General features: G+C 33.8%; 1 protein-coding gene across 1 annotated transcript in view; it reads left to right on the plus strand.

Annotated features, from left to right (window-relative positions):
• LOC116413486 (adipokinetic hormone/corazonin-related peptide receptor variant I-like) overlaps positions 1–18480 on the plus strand; it is a 180320-nt gene that overhangs the window by 145140 nt on the left and 16700 nt on the right. The window contains exons 2-3 of the mRNA XM_052902479.1: positions 14565–14686; positions 15179–15284. Coding sequence (XP_052758439.1) covers positions 14565–14686; positions 15179–15284 — 228 coding nt within the window. The remainder of the gene's footprint in view (positions 1–14564; positions 14687–15178; positions 15285–18480) is intronic.

The raw sequence follows: 18480 nt of genomic DNA on the forward strand, positions 1-18480 counted from the left end.
AATATACAATGACAAGTGAATAATTCAAGTGGAATACAGTAACATAAATAGATTTAAATATACATATAAAGGTACAAAAGGCGGTCTTATCGCTAGGGCAATCTCTTACAGACAACCTTTGGTTAAAGGAGAACAGATAGAAGTGGGCAGGTGGCGCAAGAGTGAATTAATAATTTTTCGTGCATAAAATACAAAAACCTGTAATGTATTCACATTATTGTACGTATACATATATGTATATGTATTTAAAAAACAAACAGAGGTTCGTGCCTCCAGTCAAACTGTTTATAATTACTCTGTTATATCCAAAGGTTGCCTGGAAGAGATCGCTCTTAGCGTTACGGTCGTCCATTGTTTTCTCGGTGTAATATTTAATTGTTTATATTTATAATAAGTTTACTATTGTAATCTTATGGAGGAAACAATAAAGAGTATCTATCTATCTCTTATAAATAACACATAAACACGGGTAAACATTAACTATGACTAATTATAATTAAGCTTGCCGACTCTGTCCCATCTGATTACGAGCTATCAAGTCTAACATCTGACATTTCATGTCACAAGCGGCGACATATGAATTTTAGTAGAAATGCTTACAGACATCTTAGAAACAGATAGAGCGTAATAACTGCTAGTAATGTCTTACAACAAATAGATAGCTACTAACTAACGTTGTTTGTACTAATATAAACAAATATTATAAAGATAAAATATTTGATAATTTTACTTAACTTAGGTGTTATTATGTGGAACATTTGTTTTTCCTGATGATGCCTCGTTTAAAGACGAAACACGTGTCCCAAAACGTGCATGGACGGAATGGCGGTCGGAGATTGATTTCTAATAAGGAAGATTGTAGAAGTTCTGATAATAATAATAGCAGTCAACCTTCAAGTATTAGCATACTAATGGTAACAGAGTTAAAAAATATAATTCTATACAATTGGCCAAAATTCGATTCTTTATTTGTTTGTTAATTTGCAATAGATGAACTCAAAATGTACTCAATCGATTTTAAAAATTCTTTCACCTGTAGTAAACTACATTATCTGCGAATAACATAGGCTATATACTATTAAAAAAAATTAGAGATCCTTACGAGAAACTTACAATAAAATAATCGAAAGTATCAAAATAAGGAACTTCAAATATGTGTACATGGCGGACTTAATGCTAAAAGCATTCTCTCCCAGTCAACCATAGGGAAGTGTCAGAATACTCGAATACGGTACTACTAATTATTGATATACATACATACTAAAATTACATATATAAACGAATAAATATATATGAAAATAATACTAGAAAATGAAAATATACAATATTATACACGAAATTTAGAATAATATTAAATACTTACTGCTCGGATAAAGTAAAAAAGTGTGCATGAACCTTTTTTTTAAAGACAGTTTAATCGGTAGTCTCTTAATGTTTTATATTTTTTGTCTCTTAATCTTTTATATTTTATATTTGTTGACTCGTTACTTAATCACTCAAAAACCTATTTGTAAATAATTTTTAATTATTACATATTAGTCCAATAGAAATTTCATCCAAATAGATTCAATAGTTTTAAAATCAAACTGATTTTATGTAGTCTGAAAGTTTTAGTTTGTTTTTTTTTTAAGGAAGACTTAAGATAGGTTACGGTATATAAACAAGCAACTAAGCTACCTGCCTCATCCACATTCATAAGTTATCTCACCCATACATAATGCCTAACGACACACCGTCAAACCCTATCGCAGCAGTTTTCAACCTCGCAACGTCGTAGGAATGAGATTATGATTCAATAGGTAAGCAACTACGCGTGTATCGCTAGTCAATAGGTATATAGGCCATTGATCAGTCGTATCTTAGAATAATATAGTTCTATAAACTTCCAGAGGAGGCTTCCAATTAGCTTCTATTTTTTTATGTATGGTACGTGATAGGCGACTAAACATTTTTTTATATACATATATATATATATATATATATATATATATATATATATATATATATATATATATATATATATATATATATATATATATATATATATATATAGACATGAGCAGTACCATGGATATAACAGAGTATACTGTTTCGCCCATGATACCTCCCATGCGTTACCATTCCTGAGGACTCAGGTGTTATTCCTCTGTAGCCAGTAAATTCACGCCATATATGGAATGGAATCCTCACCTGTTTGTGTATGCATTCCGTCACCCGTATCCAATAGCGAGGACGGAATGCCTTAAACACTGTACAGCAAACCATAAAAAGAAAATATAAAAGATGCGCAAACAGATTCGTTTTCGCATTTCGCAAAAATTCATTAATTATATTAATAACGATGATTATTTTATAACGTTTTGAAAATGAATGAATGATTAATGTTAAGAAAAGAAAAAAAGTCGTGTGCAATTTTTGTACAAAAACCTGTCATTTGTAGGCTCCCCTCGTTTGTCAATAGGGGAGCACACATTAATTTATCAAAGTCATTTATTTCTGTTGTCGCAAGTCGGAAAGTTGTAATTGTTTTTATATTAACTGTCTTCAACCGACTTTAAAAACAAGGAGGTTCTCATTTAAGTTACATTTTGTTTTATGTGTCTTACCTCATAACTCTTACAGCTGTAAATCGATTTGTGAAAATTCTTCTTTTATCTGAAAAGATATACGAGTATTTACAGATTGCTCGCTTACAGATTTTATCAAAATCTAGTCAGTAATTTAGTTTTTAATCCAAAATAACTAGTTTTGAACAATTGAAGTTTGTTTTTTTTTTGTGAAACTTAATCTCAAATTATTTATTTTAATTACAATTTATTTTAATGATAAAAAAGTATATTTTTAAGATAATTTCTTTTTAACAATTGAACAAAATTGAATTTACAAGGTCTAGAGGCATAACGCCTTAGTGCCCAAGATTGGCAACGCATGGGGGGCATCATGGGCATCTCTGTTTTGTATTTGATACTGTGCATGTCTATAGGCGACCGCTTTCCATCAGGTGGACCGTCAGCTTGTTTGCCATTATAAATTGCATAAAACAAAAACAATTCTTCTATATATTTTTACAAGACTGACCAAAAAATGGAATGTAAACTTTTCCAAGGTTCATGTACTGTATATAAATAGTCTTATTTCACCATAATTTCTAAATGTCTAAACAAATCTGGGTGATATATGAGATATTGTTAGAAATCTTAAACGATTCCGAGTGGCATTTAATGTATTTTTATTTTTAGAAATATGATTAAAATATGAAAATTGTATGTCGATAATTATAGATAAAAAAATTCAATATGGCGGCCGCATTAAAAAATTGTCAAGGAAAACATGTTGATAATCTGTTTAATTATTAAAACATCCTCTGACTTTCGGAATTGATTTTAGTAAATAGAATTAATTTATTTTGATTTGGTTCCGTATTAATTTTGCCATGTTTAAAATCCATTATCGAGAAAATTTGCAATATATTAAGAAAGACAAAGCCTTTTGCATGTAATTTACGATTATAATGATTAAAATTTTCTTTGTCACCATGTCAAAAACATTGTCAGACATACAATTGAATGCGGGTCGTTCAGTGCTAAACTTTGTTTCACTTTCTAAAGAGTAATTATTTATTTCCTTTTATTCTATGTTTTTACTCAACACTAACAGCCGGACCTGACTTCGCGTGGTTAGAGAGGAAAGAGATTGTTAGTATTGGGGATGTTAGTCCCCATACATACATATCTGTTACGCCTGTCTTCCATTAGGGTAGGCAAAAACAATTGAACGCCAAATGCTTCGATTCAAACAAACCTAATCTCCATTGGTATCAATATACCCTATCAGATCGACCTCCACGCGGTTCCCTGGAAAACCAACAAGACTGGAAATATAGAAATCATCATTCATTTGTCGTTGAGTGCGTCATGATGGGCTATCTGACCTGCCTTTTCATCCTCACCTATCGTCCCTCACTGGTGCCCCGCCAGCGTATACCGATAGCGCAGGCGGGGTTACCATTCCATTATCATTCACAAAAAAAGACATCGTATGGTTTTTTGAAAATTAAAAACAGCCCATGTTATTTTCTAATAATGTAGCTTTCTATAAGTGAAAGAATTTCAAAATCGGTTAACTATTTTTTTTTAATTTACCTATTACAAACAAAAATCAAATGTTTCTTCTTTATAATATTAATTTAAACAAGTAAATGTCTACACATTCGTGTTTCTACCGTGAAGCAATTGTGTTTGCATGGCTGTGTTTCTGTTTGAAGGGTAGGATATGGCAGTGAATTTACGGGGTACAGAGGAATAACACCTGAGTCCTTAGGAATGGCAACACATGGGGGAGTATCATGAGCGAAATAGTATACTCTTTTATGTCCATGGTACTGCTCATGTCTATAGCGACGGTTACCACTTTCAATCAGGTGGGCCGTCAGCTTGTATGCCTTTCTAAATTGTATAAAAAAAATTTTAAATGTTTATTTATTTGTTTGTTGCATCAAATATGTATTATGTTTGAAACACAAGCACCTATTGCTACTTAGAATGAAGAAGCATTAGACTTTTTAATCTTGTCAATGAACATATTTCACTCACGCAAACGATGTAAGGAATGAAATATAGTATGTAATACGAAATAACTAAGGAATAGACATAGTAACTCGAAAAGTGACAAGTATTAAAACTTTTCTGCTGGGAAAGTTTCGCTTTTCCTTAGTACTAGTTCTTGAGACGAGCCAACTTTTAATATTATAGGCGACCGCTCATATTACGCGATGCAATGGCAGATACCTAAGTAAATAAAAAGACTGATAAAAAGTTTATGTGTATCAAATGAGACACAATATAATAAAAATATGAATAAGTATTATTGAAAAACATAAACAGTCTACGTATTAAAATAAAAAAGGAAAAAATTACAAAATAAAAAGGGAAAAAATAACTTTAGCATAACTTTAGTATGTCTTTGTTTATCTATTTTAATGAATGAAATTATAAAATAAATGACGCCTACTTAAGCGACTGAATATGTATGCGTTAGTGTATTATGTATTCGTGTGTGTGTGTGTGAGCGCACGCGTGCGCGCGCGTGTGTGTGTGTGTGTGTGTGTGTGTGTGTGTGTGTGTGTGTGTGTGTGTGTGTGTGTGTGTGTGTGTGTGTGTGTGTGTGCGTGTGTGTGTGTGTGCGTGCGTGCGTGAGTGTGTGTGTGTGCGCGCGCGTGTGTGTGTGTGTGTGTGTGTGTGTGTGTGTGTGTGTGTGTGTGTGTGTGTGTGTGTGTGTGTGTGTGTGTGTATGAGAGAGTATGTGTATATGTATATGTGAATTTTAATATGTTTTTGTTAGTTTTGTACGTATATATGGGAGTTTCAGTTATATAATCTACAATCTTCACATAAACAGAGAACCGAGTACTAGTGCGCGCTTGCTATTCATATAATGTTTCATACATGCTCATAAAATCAATTTTATTTACTATTTACTAGTTCATCCAAAAAACTTTATTTTGCCCGTTACCGCCACCTACCGGATCCATTTTTTCTTAACGTAATTAAAATTATCCTATTCTATCCTATATTATCTAATTCCTTAATTATCCTATATTTAAAAAGTTGGAACAAGCATTACATATTTACAATGTTCTCCCTACATACATACATATAATACATAGTTCTTCTTCCTTATAAATAATACGTATATACTATTTCTAGCTGTTAAAACGTCAAGAGATAACAAACAGACTTACTCTCACATTCATAATCATCTTCATCATCATCATATCAGCCTTTAACTGACCACTGCTGAACATAAACCTCCCTCTTGGTTTTTGCCAGTAGTTGCCACGCTTGGCAGGCGAATTGACAACCGCATTTAGGCTTTTACACTTTTTTTCTATAACACAGGGAGCAAACGAGCATGCAGCTCAACTGATGGTAAGTGACTACCGCCGCCCATGATCACTCACAACACCAGCGGCATTGCAGGTGTGCTGCCGGCCTTTTAAAAAGGAATATGCTCTTTTCTTGACGGTTATGTTGTCGTATCGGTTCGGAAATACTGCTGCTGGCAGTTGATTCCAAAGAGTGGTTGTGCGTGGTAAATATTATTATTGTTACATTTCACATTCATAATATCTGTCAGATATATGTACGTATCATAACAGTACTATTCAGTTTTAAATTTGCAATTGCATAGAGATTTTTTCCCCCTCTTGAACACTATTTTTTTCAGTTTTAAATTTGTAATTGCGTAGACATTTTTTCCCCCTCTTGAAAAACGTGTTATCCAACCATAAATCTGTTTTTCTCACGTTCAAATGTTAGGAAATAAAAATATAATGGGATTTTCTCATGCAACTAAGCCGGTTTCGTGTTTCCAGATAGAAATATAATTGCTTTTATACGTCATAATATTCAGAACGTGAACTGGAAGTGCCTTAGATGAGTATTTATTAAAGCAATAAGTAGATAGATAGATATATAGATACTCTTTACTCGTTTCCTCCAAAAGATTACAATAGTAAACTTATTATAAATATAAATAATTACAAAAAATAATCACAACGAGAAAACAATGGGCGACCTTATCGCTAAGAGCGATCTCTTCCAGGCAACCTTTGGATGGAGAGGAGTAATTAATAGTTAATCTCCATCCGATATAAATGCACGCTTCCGAATTTTTTTTAATGGGTGACAATGGCACGGTAACCCCGCCTGCGCTATCGGTATACGCTGGAGGGGTACCAGTGAGAGGTGAGGATGAAAAGGCAGATCAGTCAGCCCATCGTGACGAATTCAACGATAAATTAGTCACGATAGTTTCCAGGGGAACCGCGTGGAAGTCGACCTGATAGGGTATATTATTAGCAATAAGGACTAATCTGTGGTTGCCTATAAATGTAAGAACAGTTAGATCTAATCTACCAGTGTATTATATTAAAATGTTTTGCTGCATCTTATGTTGGTGATCCTATAAATAAGTAAATAAAATAACTTAATTAAAACCAAAAACTGTTAATATTTATTTCAACTTTAATACAATTTAATAATACTCACTCTTACGCCTTAACATTGCTATAATAGTGTTTTCTTTATCTACATATTTTATATACAATTTTCATTAAAAGTAACTAAAATGCATAAATGATGCATTACCTCTGCCTAACACACAAGAGACTTAGCGTATAAATAATAAAGAAGGTTAGGACGATAATACAACTGCGGCATGCCAAAACTAACAAGGGGGTAAGTTTTATAAAAAAAAAAAAACAGACTTTTTTTTTTAAATCGATCGCTAAATATTGTCAAATTCGATTTACGTAACAAAGTCTAAAAAATTCAGACGAAAGTCGACTTTAAGAAATCCCTTTTATAGAATAAAAATTATTTTGTCGCTATTGTACTCAGACTTTTCTCGAGCACTCTGTATTCGATAATTTAAGACATTACTGCGTAATAAAGTTTACAAACAAACACGACCATTTAAGAATCTCCTTGTTTTAGAAGACGCTTTACAAAGTATTTTATACCTACGTCCTTCCCCATTTAAAATATTAAATGTGACTTACGATGTACCTTTTTTTAATGGATGATAATGGAATGGCAACCCCGCCTACACTGGCGGGGCACTAGTAGTGATGGATGACAGGTGAGATGAAAAGGCAGATCAGTTAGCCCATCGTGATGAATGCACCTGAGATTTAGCACGATGGTTTTCAAGGGAAATCACTTGGAATCTCTTCCTTAGATATTAATATAGGTTATTAATGGATAATAATGGAATGGTAACCCCGCCTGCGCTAGCAGTATACGCTGGCGGGGTATTAGTGAGTCCAATATTAAGAATTCGACAAGAATCAATTACGATAGTTTCCATGGGGAAACGCGTGGAGGTCGACTATCCTGTATACAGGATATTGCTAGCAATGAGGATAAATCTCCTCATTATTAATAATCCCTCGTCCAAAAGGTTTTTTTTTAATGGATAATAACGGAATGGTAACCGCGGGGTTGCAACTGCATTAACGGTATACGCTGACGAGGCACCAGTGAGGGGTGATAGGTGTCAATGAAAAATCAGGTCAGTTTGCCCATCGTGATGAATATACCTGGAATTGAGCACAATGGTTCCCATAGGAAACCGCGTGGAGGTCGACCAAACAGTATCCTGTTTGTTATTGCTAGCAATGGGGATCAATCTTTCGATTATTAACAATCCCTCGCTTTCTACGGTATTAGTCTAGGATATAGTCTAGTCTTAATCTCCAGTCTTAAATTATACTAAATAGTACTAGAAAGTACTCGTGGATGCACGAAAAATTTAAACTAAAATAAGTCGCCAAAATTCTCGAGCTCGATTTTTCGAGCGTAGCTCTTAAATAGAATAGATAATTGCTCAAAGAAAACGGGTAATAAAGTGATCCCTCGTGATATAAAATAATGTGCGGAACCCCAAAAGTGTTTCTATCGTAGTCATAAATATTCCTTTAAATTTTCACAAAGAGAAATATAAAACAATAGAACGTGTGGGCTTACTGACAAGTAGATACATCCTATGGGAGCCGTAGACGTTGTTTCACATATTTACTAACTTATAAATGTGTGAGAGATGTGAGTTTGATTGTTACCTTTTAACACCTTAACGGCTTAACCAATCACTATGAAATTTAATATACAAGTACTATATGAGATGTAAAAGGAGGCTTTTTATTCCGATCAGTGAAATGTTATATAAGAAATTAATATTTTAAATACACAATCGGGACTTAACGCGATGTAAAAGCTTTTACAGGTATTAGTGCCTACATACCTACCTGCTTCCTTATTGCCAACGTTTCTAAAATTAAATAATAATATATAACTTAAAATTAATTAATAAAATATAGGTCAATATTCAAGACAATTTGACCACAAAGTAGTTTTTTTTTTTTATTTTTAAACATGGCAACAATAGTGTAAGTTAAAAAAGTATAATTAAATCTGTCTCTTCGACCTTTTCTCTTTGTAACTGTCCTACGTAATAGCTATTATCTACCTGTATAAATTATTTACCATAAAAATACAGTCCATTTATATTTCAAGCATTTCGTTATTTAATTTATCCATTAGCTAGTTTTCTATATAAAATAAATATTGTTACGCTTTATGCAGGGTCTCAGTTCAGTTGTACTCGTATTTTTTTATGTTTGTTACCTCAAACTTGTTTTTATCTGAAAGAATTTACTTGTAGATTAGTCATAGAATCGTACAGATCAGAGGGAGACATTGTACAAAAGTCGTTTGCTTGGGTACCTCTGTCTCATTCGTGTTTCAACCGTAAAGCAGTTGTGTTTGCATGACTGTGTTTCGGTTTGAAGGCTGGGATATGGCCTGAATTTACAGGGTACAAAGGAATAACACCTGAGTCTTCAGGAATGGCAACGCATGGGGGTATCATGAGCGAAACAGTATACTCTGTTATGTCCATGGTACTGCTCATGTCTATAGGCGATGGTTACCACTTTCCATCAGGTGGGCCGTTAGCTTGTTTGCCATTCTAAGTTGTATAAAAAAAATCATACGAAATACACATAGAAAACGTATCCAAATCGCTTAATAAGTTTAATTTTTAAATTAAAATAACTGGTTTGATCACAGTTGAAGTCAGATTTTTTATTATAAAACACAATCTTAATTATATGAAGTCCAACGTAACATACTCGTATTTGTTGTATTTGGACCCACTTACTAAGTACTCTTGTGTATATTTTGACAGCTTTACTAAGTACTCTTGTGTATATTTTGATAGCTTTACTAAGATACTGAATTACTAATAAATTCCTAGATCAATTGCATTTGTTTTTGTTTAAATTCCATGTAAGTATACCTACAAATATCCCTTGCACTGTGTGTGTTCCGGCATAAAATAGGCTTCCCCTTCCTTTCCCATGGATGTCGAAAGAGAGGACTAGGAGAACTTATGGTCTAGTTATTGGTAGCAGCGTCTTTCTTGAACTATCTATGAGCCTAAATGCGGTTACCAACCCATTTGCCGAGCGTGGTAACTACTGGGAAAATTCACCAGTGGACAGTTACCGGCTGATATAAAATATACCTCAAAATACAATTATTATATTATACTTAATTTATAATTACTCCTCTCCATCCAAAGGTTGCCTGTAAGAGATCGCTCTTAGCGATAAGGTCGCCCATTGTTTTCATTGTGATTATTTCTTGTAATTATTTGTATTTTTAATAAGTTTACTATTGTAATCTTTTGGAGGAAACAATAAAGAATATCTATCTGTCTATATTAATTGAAAGTATTTCGAATTCCTAATTTTTTTTTTATTATTAATGCATTACAAAGAAACATTATATTAATCTCCTACCATCGTTTTTGCAAAATTCATTCAATTTCAATTAAATATTTGACTTTTTTATTGGTTTTGATATTGATATTGGTATCGCTACGCTTGTCTATGGTCGGGTTAATTATCGCTTTATTTGCTTTTTAATTAAGTTCCATTGAAACAGAGTATAAAAGCATCAAAATCAATTGAGAATAACTGTACGGGGTTTGGTTTTTTAATTACAAGCGTAACTTCCGTATGAAGTTTGTCGGAATGTGGCAACATTGGAAATATCTGTCGATTTTTAAAAATAATTAAACGAAATATATATATATATATATATATATATATATATATATATATATATATATAATATATATATATATATATAGTAGATACATTGCGATTTTTGTAGTATCTCAATAAATAATAAAAATTATATTAGAAATATTAGTTTTAGTTACAGTTTGTTATAAGAGGACTATAAACGGTTAGAAATATTGTTATATTTTTTAATTGGTGATGATAGACTGGTAACCCCGCCTGCTCTATCGGTGTACGCTGATGGGGCACCAGTGAGGGCTGATAGGTGAGAATGAAAAGGTCAGGTCAGTTAGTCCATCGTGATGAATGCACCTGGGAATCAGCGAGATTGTTTCAAGAGGGGACTATGTGGCGGTCGATCTGTTAGGATATAACTGGTAGTCCACATTACTAATAATCCCTCCCACTCCCCCCTCATATGGGTAGATTACTTTTTAGGCCAGTCAATCAATATATCTCAATCATAAAAAATAAGTCGTAATTTTATATAATATTAATAGTATCGTGTTTCCACCTTAAAATTAAATTACTTACATTACATTATTATATAAACGTATGTTCCAAATTTTAACTTTCTAGACTGAATGGAATAGTTTTGGTTATGGGTTGTTTTGCCAGTTAATGCCACGTGTGACAGGCAGGCTGGCAACCGCAGTTAGGCATTTAGTGGAGTTTTGAGACGGATGCTACTTTATTTAATGTTAATAAATCTTCTACTTCCTACCCTTATTCCAATTATTATTTGTGGTCGGCGTAATATGTTTTTTATCCATATTACAAAAAGATTTGACTCATATTTTTACGACCAACCGCCTGCCTGACGTCAACTCTCTTTAGGAATGCATTTATTGGTGGTTTCCGCCACCTACGGTATGGAGGAAAAGGGAAGAAACGTTGAAAATGCGTAAAGGAAATTGGTAAGATAATCGGACAGATTTTTAGAGAAGAACACCCCTAACACGTGTAGTAATAATATTTCACAAAAAAAAAACGCCGATTTCAATCTAAGTGGAACAAGATTAAAAAAATAAACTACGACCTGACCAATCTGAATATAGCTATACATCCTTTCAGATAAAAAAAGGATTTATAAATTACGGAATTTCGAAGTAACAAACATAAAAAATATCTAAATACAAGCTTTGAACTGAGAACACTATTTTTTTATAAATTCGGTCGAAGAAGAATTAATTAATAAAAAAATTTCAAATAAAAAAAAATTCGATATAGGAATGCCAAAATGAAATATGGCGAGAAAAATGCCAGGTGTTTATTCTCATGCCGAGAGACTGTCAAAATTACAGCGTTATGATATTAGGTAATTACCTAAATAATATTTTTGCATTATAAAACAATCATAAGGAAACACGACTCCATAAAAGATTGGTCACAAATCCTTCATTATAAATAGAGTACTGGGGAGAGAAAGGATTGTCAGTAACGGAACTTAATGACATCATTTCTATCAATATACCCTATCAGGTTGACCTCCACGTTGTTCCCCTGGAAAATATCGTAGTTAACAACAAATTCACCATGATTGATCAACTATAAAATTTCAACTTTAAAATTACCTCGCATTAATGTAGTTCTACATTCCGGAATGACAAAATCTTTAATTACTATACTTTTGTATCAATAATTCCCTTTATGAAAATATACTACTAAGATATTATGTATTATTTTTTATGTATCAATGTTTTAAGTATGTGAGGTATTTTATAAAATTAGGATACGATAAGGCTGACATGTCCTTATAGGATAAAAGCCTCTAAATAAAAAAGATAAGAAAAAAAAACTAAAATTTCATTGATTCACCAATAAAAAAATCCATACACCAAATTTCTTTCAAATCCATTCAGTAGTTTTTACATAAAATAATCACAAACAAACATCCATCAATACATTCTTATAAACTTTCGCATTTATAATAGTATTGATTGGCAAATAAAGATATAAAATAAACGAAACTTCTATCTGCTTATATACTAGGCCGTTGGAGATATTAAATCCAAAGTAAACATAATAAAACCAGCCTGTATAGCTATATTACCTTCAGCGTTTCACAACCGCTCAGAAATAAAACTTATTCACCTAAGTAGGTGGCCCTTTTAATATCTCATTTCTTTGCAATACTTTTGTGGATTGCTTTAAATCTTTTGTTCTTAACAACTTGTTTTTGTATTATTTAAAAAGCTTAAAATTTCAATTGGATAATTTTCCACCAAAGAAAATTGTACTTGAATAATTTTATGGCTATTTATTTGTCTTTTTGTAGGATCTTGGTGAAAGTTCATTGGTTTAATAACATAATGCTCTTACACGGTCAACTTAAAAGAAATTAATTTTGTTATTATTAAATTGTTAATTTTAAATATTTAATTGTTATAAGTGGCTCGACAAAGAAGAGCCATAATTGGAGCAGTCTGCTGATGTAGGCTGAATAGATAGAAAGTTTTTTTTTTTATACAACTTAGAATGGCAAACAAGCTGACTGCCCACCTGATGGAAAGTGGTAACCGTCGCCTATAGACATGAGCAATACCATGGACATAACAGAGTATACTGTATCGCACATGATTCCCCCCATGCGTTGCCATTCCTGAGAACTTAGGTACTGTAAATTCTGTACCCTGTAAATTCACTGCCATACCCCATCCTTCAAACCGAAACACAACTGCTTCACGGTAGAAACACGAGTGGGACAGAGGTGCCCAAGCAAACGATTTTGTACAAAGTCTCCCTCTGGTAAATAGTAAATAAGTTAAAAAAAGACCTTTCCAATAACCTGTTAACACTCGTAATTTAGAATTTCTGAACATATTATGAAACAAAGCCCTCCGCCATGTCTCTGTACGTTCACTTTGATCTTAAAACTACTAAACGGATTTTCAAGCTTTTTTCATAAATTAACTTCATTGTAGGTACAATGTACACATTTATAAGGTCATAAACTAGATTATATTTACCCAGCCAGTTTCTGTTTTCGTTATTACAACAAATCACAGAAACCAGTTATCTGTGGCGAGCAAGCAACATTTGCAATAAATTAAGTAGGCAATTAGATATAGATCTATTAACCACTGCTAAATAACTACAGCCAGGAACGTACAGAGTAGGAAATGTTTTGATTAAAAGTTATCTGTAATCACTCCATTTCTTTTATGTAACCTTGTTTGTTTTATAATACTTTTTTTTAATGGATGATAATGGAATGGTAACCCCGCCTGCGCCATCGGTATACGCTAACGGGGCACCAGTGAAGAATGATAGGTGAGAATGAAAAGGCAGGTCAGTTAACCAATCGTGATGAATACACTTAGAATTCAGCACGATGGTTTTCAGCGGGGACCACGGGGAGGTCGAATTGACAGGGTATATTGCTAGCAATGGGGCTGGTAGACCGCATTACTAACAATACCTTCTTCCCTAGTCCAGATGTCGTACTTACAGTTATTTGTTGCTTCCTTATAACTGGATTGGTTCCTCATAACACTGGATAGACTTATTACTCGAGGAATGGGCAGTAGCATCTCTCTTAATATCACCAAAAGCCAAACTGCGGTTACTAATTGGTAACCGCCTACCAAGCGTGGCGACTACAGGCAAAATCCTCCTAATGGTAAACTGTCATGAGGAACGCCCCCGTTCCTTATGGCAGTTTATGGGGAAGGCCTACGTACAGCACTGGACAGATAACAGCTGGAATGATGATGATGATGAACACAGGATATCCTAGCTTGAGGACCGCGAAACTGATGTCATTGTGTCTCTCTCTCTTCGTCCTCTTCATTACTGAAGGTCGTGTCCTTGAAAGGTGTCCGTTGCCTCTCTTATGATGTTATTCCATTGTGCACAGTCTTCAGCTTTGTCATTGTGTAGTACTTACTTATATTATTTTTTCACTTGTCCTCAGATCGGGTGGAAGTACACGAACGCATGGCTTGTTGGCAACTCCCTCTGCAAACTGCTGTTAGTGCTGAGGGCGTTCGGCCTTTACTTGTCTTCCAATGTTCTCGTTTGTATCTCCGTTGATAGGTGAGCATTAGTATTATTATATAGTATTTGATTATAAATAATATATACTTACTTTATTTTCATTTTAATTAAAGATAAAGATATATTAATTTAACAAAGTATATTCTAAAAATTTTTAATATTCTAAAATCTATTATTATATATATATATATATATATATATATATATATATATATATATATATATATATATATAGTTATTATATATTCATATATATATATAATTTTACTTTTAGTTCATTAATTTTACTTTTTTTTTTTAAGTAAATAGAAGAAGAATAGAAGAATTAGGAACAATTATTTTAAACAAACAATTTGAACAATTTTCTGTATTAATCTATAGTAACGTAATTTCTTTTTTCTTATTTTTAACGACAGGTTTAGATTTAATTCTGCTGAGGCATATTTTCCATTTATTAGATAAAATACACTAATATGGGAACCATTATTTTCTGCTTTGAAATAAAAATTACCAATAATTTTGTATTTGCAGGTTCTTCGCTGTGCTGTACCCCCTGAGGCTACCGGTGGCCAGGCGGCGCAGTAAACAGATGCTGTACTGCGCATGGGCAGTAGCATTAGCGTGTAGTCTACCACAGGTAAAGTAATTTCAAATTTACAACTTGGTAGTACCAGGTTTTTTTTTTAAATGAATGATAAAATGGTAACCCCACCTGCGCTATCGGTATACACTGGCGGGGCACTAGTGAAGGATAATGAGAATGAAACAGGTCAGTTGGCCCATCATGACGAATTCATCAATAATTAAGCAGGATAGTTTCCAGGGGGAACCGCGTGGAGGTCGATCTGATAGGGTATATTGCCAGCAATAGGGCAGTCAGACCCCATTGCTAACAATCTCTTTCCCCCCGGTAGGACCAAATTTCAAATATTTTTCCAAAAAAATATTTCAATGTTTTCTCCCACGAACGCTCAAATTATGGAATGAGCTCCCTGTCGAGGTTTTTCCACGAGACTACAGCGTGGAGTTGTAAACATAGATAAGACAATATATTTAAGTAATTAAGGCCATTTGTCACAAATAATTTATAGAAAATGCTCTTCAACTTAAGTATATGTTACGCAATATGAATATACCCTACAGTCTTCAAAAGGGGTGTAAAGAAGCTTCTTCAGTAATGTCTCTGGTATTCCCAACGTTCATAGGTTACAGTAACCGCTTACCACCAAACCGGTCATATACTTGTTTACCACCTCAATAGTATAAAAAAAAAACAATTAGATATGGCAAATGAGCTAACTATCTAGGACTTTTTTTTTAACAGATGATAATGGAATGGTAACCCCACCCGCGCTTTTGGTATACACCGGCGGGGCACCAGTGAAGGATGATAGGTGAGAATGAAGTAGGTCAGTTAGCCCATCGTGACGAATTCAACAAGAATTGTTCACAATGGTTTCCAGGGGAACCACGTGGAGGTCGACCTAATAAGGCATATTGCTAGCAATGAGGCTGTCAAACTCCATTGCTAACAATCCCTTTCCCCCAAACTATCTAGGACTAGACTAGGATATCATAAAAAATATAGTTATGCCCCTGATAATCCGCATGTGTTGGGAAGTAAGGAATTGTTAGTAATAAGGTCAAACAGCTCCATTATTAGCAGTCTATCAGGTCGACCTCCACGCGGTTTTCCTTGGAAACTATAGTGGTTAATTCTTGTTCAATTGGTCACTATGGGCCAACTGACCTGCCTTCATCCTCACTTGTCACCCTTCACTGGTACCCCGCCAGCGTAAACCGATAGCGCAAGCGGGGTAGCTATTCCATCTTCACCCATTAAAAAAACTTTAAAGAAACCTGTTTTTGAAGGGGCCCATACTGTAGTCTAAAAAAATATATAAATAAATATAAATAAAGGTTTTCGGCAGTGAGCTCATTTCACAGCCTGAGCATTCACAAAAATTCCTCTGAAACCGCGCTGTACGCGACGTGGTTTTAAAACGTTTCCAAATCTTCATTTCCTGCTATGTCACGTATATCACAAGTATATAAAACTTATAATTTTATTCATATAAATTTTTTTATCTATACTTATAATAAATCTGTAGAGAGGTCAATTCTGTACATGAAATATATTTCCAAAATAACTATCAGCGGGTGATTAGTGATCGATACTGATGCCAAAATTGCAATCAGTGAAATTTTTGTCTGTCTGTTTGTTCGTTATACAAACAAAAACTTGGTACAATTCTCCATACTCCTGGGCAGGTTATTACTTTTCATTACGCTACGATCAACAGGAGCAAAGCAGTGAAGGGAAATGTTGGGAAAACGGGAAAATGTATAAATTTCGGTTAGACATATATATATATATATATATATATATATATATATATATATATATATATATATATATATATATATATATATATATATATATATATATATATATATATATATATATATATCTTCAGAGAGCATACAACGCCTTGCGTCACGGCATCTCATCTCGCAATACAGGCTGTAGTACGTAGAGCCCGTGAAAACGTCGTTGCGGGCGAGATTATTAAATTATATATACACAGCGTTAAAAAATGAAAATAAGTTTCAAAAATAATTTCATTTCTACGAACCACTCCATCCAATAAAGAAATAGATTATTGAATAAAAATGGAACGATCACTTCTCTACGTTATTGATTTACGCTAGTGGATACTTAGTGAGAGGAGACAGGTGAGGACGAAGTGAAGTCAGTTAGCTCTTTGTTGTAAAATCAAGATAGTTCACAGACTAGACAAGTAATATTGCTAGCAATAGGGCCTACTGGCCCTCGTCACCTAATATCACTGAAATGATCATCCCATCGTGATATAAAATACCAATGCAATGTATAATTAATACATATTAAAGTATGAAAGTAGCGGGGGAAAGGGATTGTTAGCAATGGAGTTTGACAGCCCCATTGCTAGCAATATGCCTTATTAGGTCGACCTCCACGTGGTTCCTCCTGGAAACCATCGTGAACAATTCTTGTTGAATTCGTCACGATGGGGTAACTGACCTAATTCATCCTCACCTATCATCCTTCACTGGTGCCCCGCCAGTGTATACCAATAGCGCGGGTATACCATTCCATTATCATCCATTTAAAAAAAAAGTATGAAAGTAGCGCCAGCGATAGAAAAATTAAGAAGTAACTATCTGTGCCGGTATAGACACGTGATGCGCAGGGATGAGGAGCAGGTTTTAAGGTATTAATAATAAATGTGGATGGCTATAAGGGTAGAGGAAAACTTGAAAAGATATGGATAGACTGTGTGAAAGATGATATGGCCAGATTGGGAGTGAATGCGGAAATTACTGCAAATAAAGAAGAATGGACGGGAAAACATATTACGCCGACCCTAAATAATAATTGGGATAAGGTTAGAAAGATGACAATGATATTTTTTATTTTATTTTATTTTATTTTATTGGCACATAAAACAGATCACAACCATAAAAAACTTAAGTAATAATGACATTTATGATTTGGCTATAATTTTTTTTTTTTTATACAACTTAGAATGGCAAACAAACTAATGGCCCAACTGATGTAAAGTGGTAACCGTCGCCTATAGACATAAGCACTACCATGGACATAACAAAGTATACTGTTTCGACCATGATACCCCCCATGCGTTGCCATTCCTGAGGACTCAGGTGTTATTCCTCTGTACCCAGTAAATTCACGCCATATCCCACCCTTCAAACCGAAACACAGCCATGCAAACACAACTGCTTCACGGTTGAAACACGAATGGGACAGAGGTACCCAAGCAATCGACTTT

The sequence above is a fragment of the Galleria mellonella genome, unplaced genomic scaffold (genome assembly GCF_026898425.1).
Source record: "Galleria mellonella isolate WM207_F2 unplaced genomic scaffold, CSIRO_AGI_GalMel_v1 utg905, whole genome shotgun sequence".
Taxonomy (NCBI): domain Eukaryota; kingdom Metazoa; phylum Arthropoda; class Insecta; order Lepidoptera; family Pyralidae; genus Galleria; species Galleria mellonella.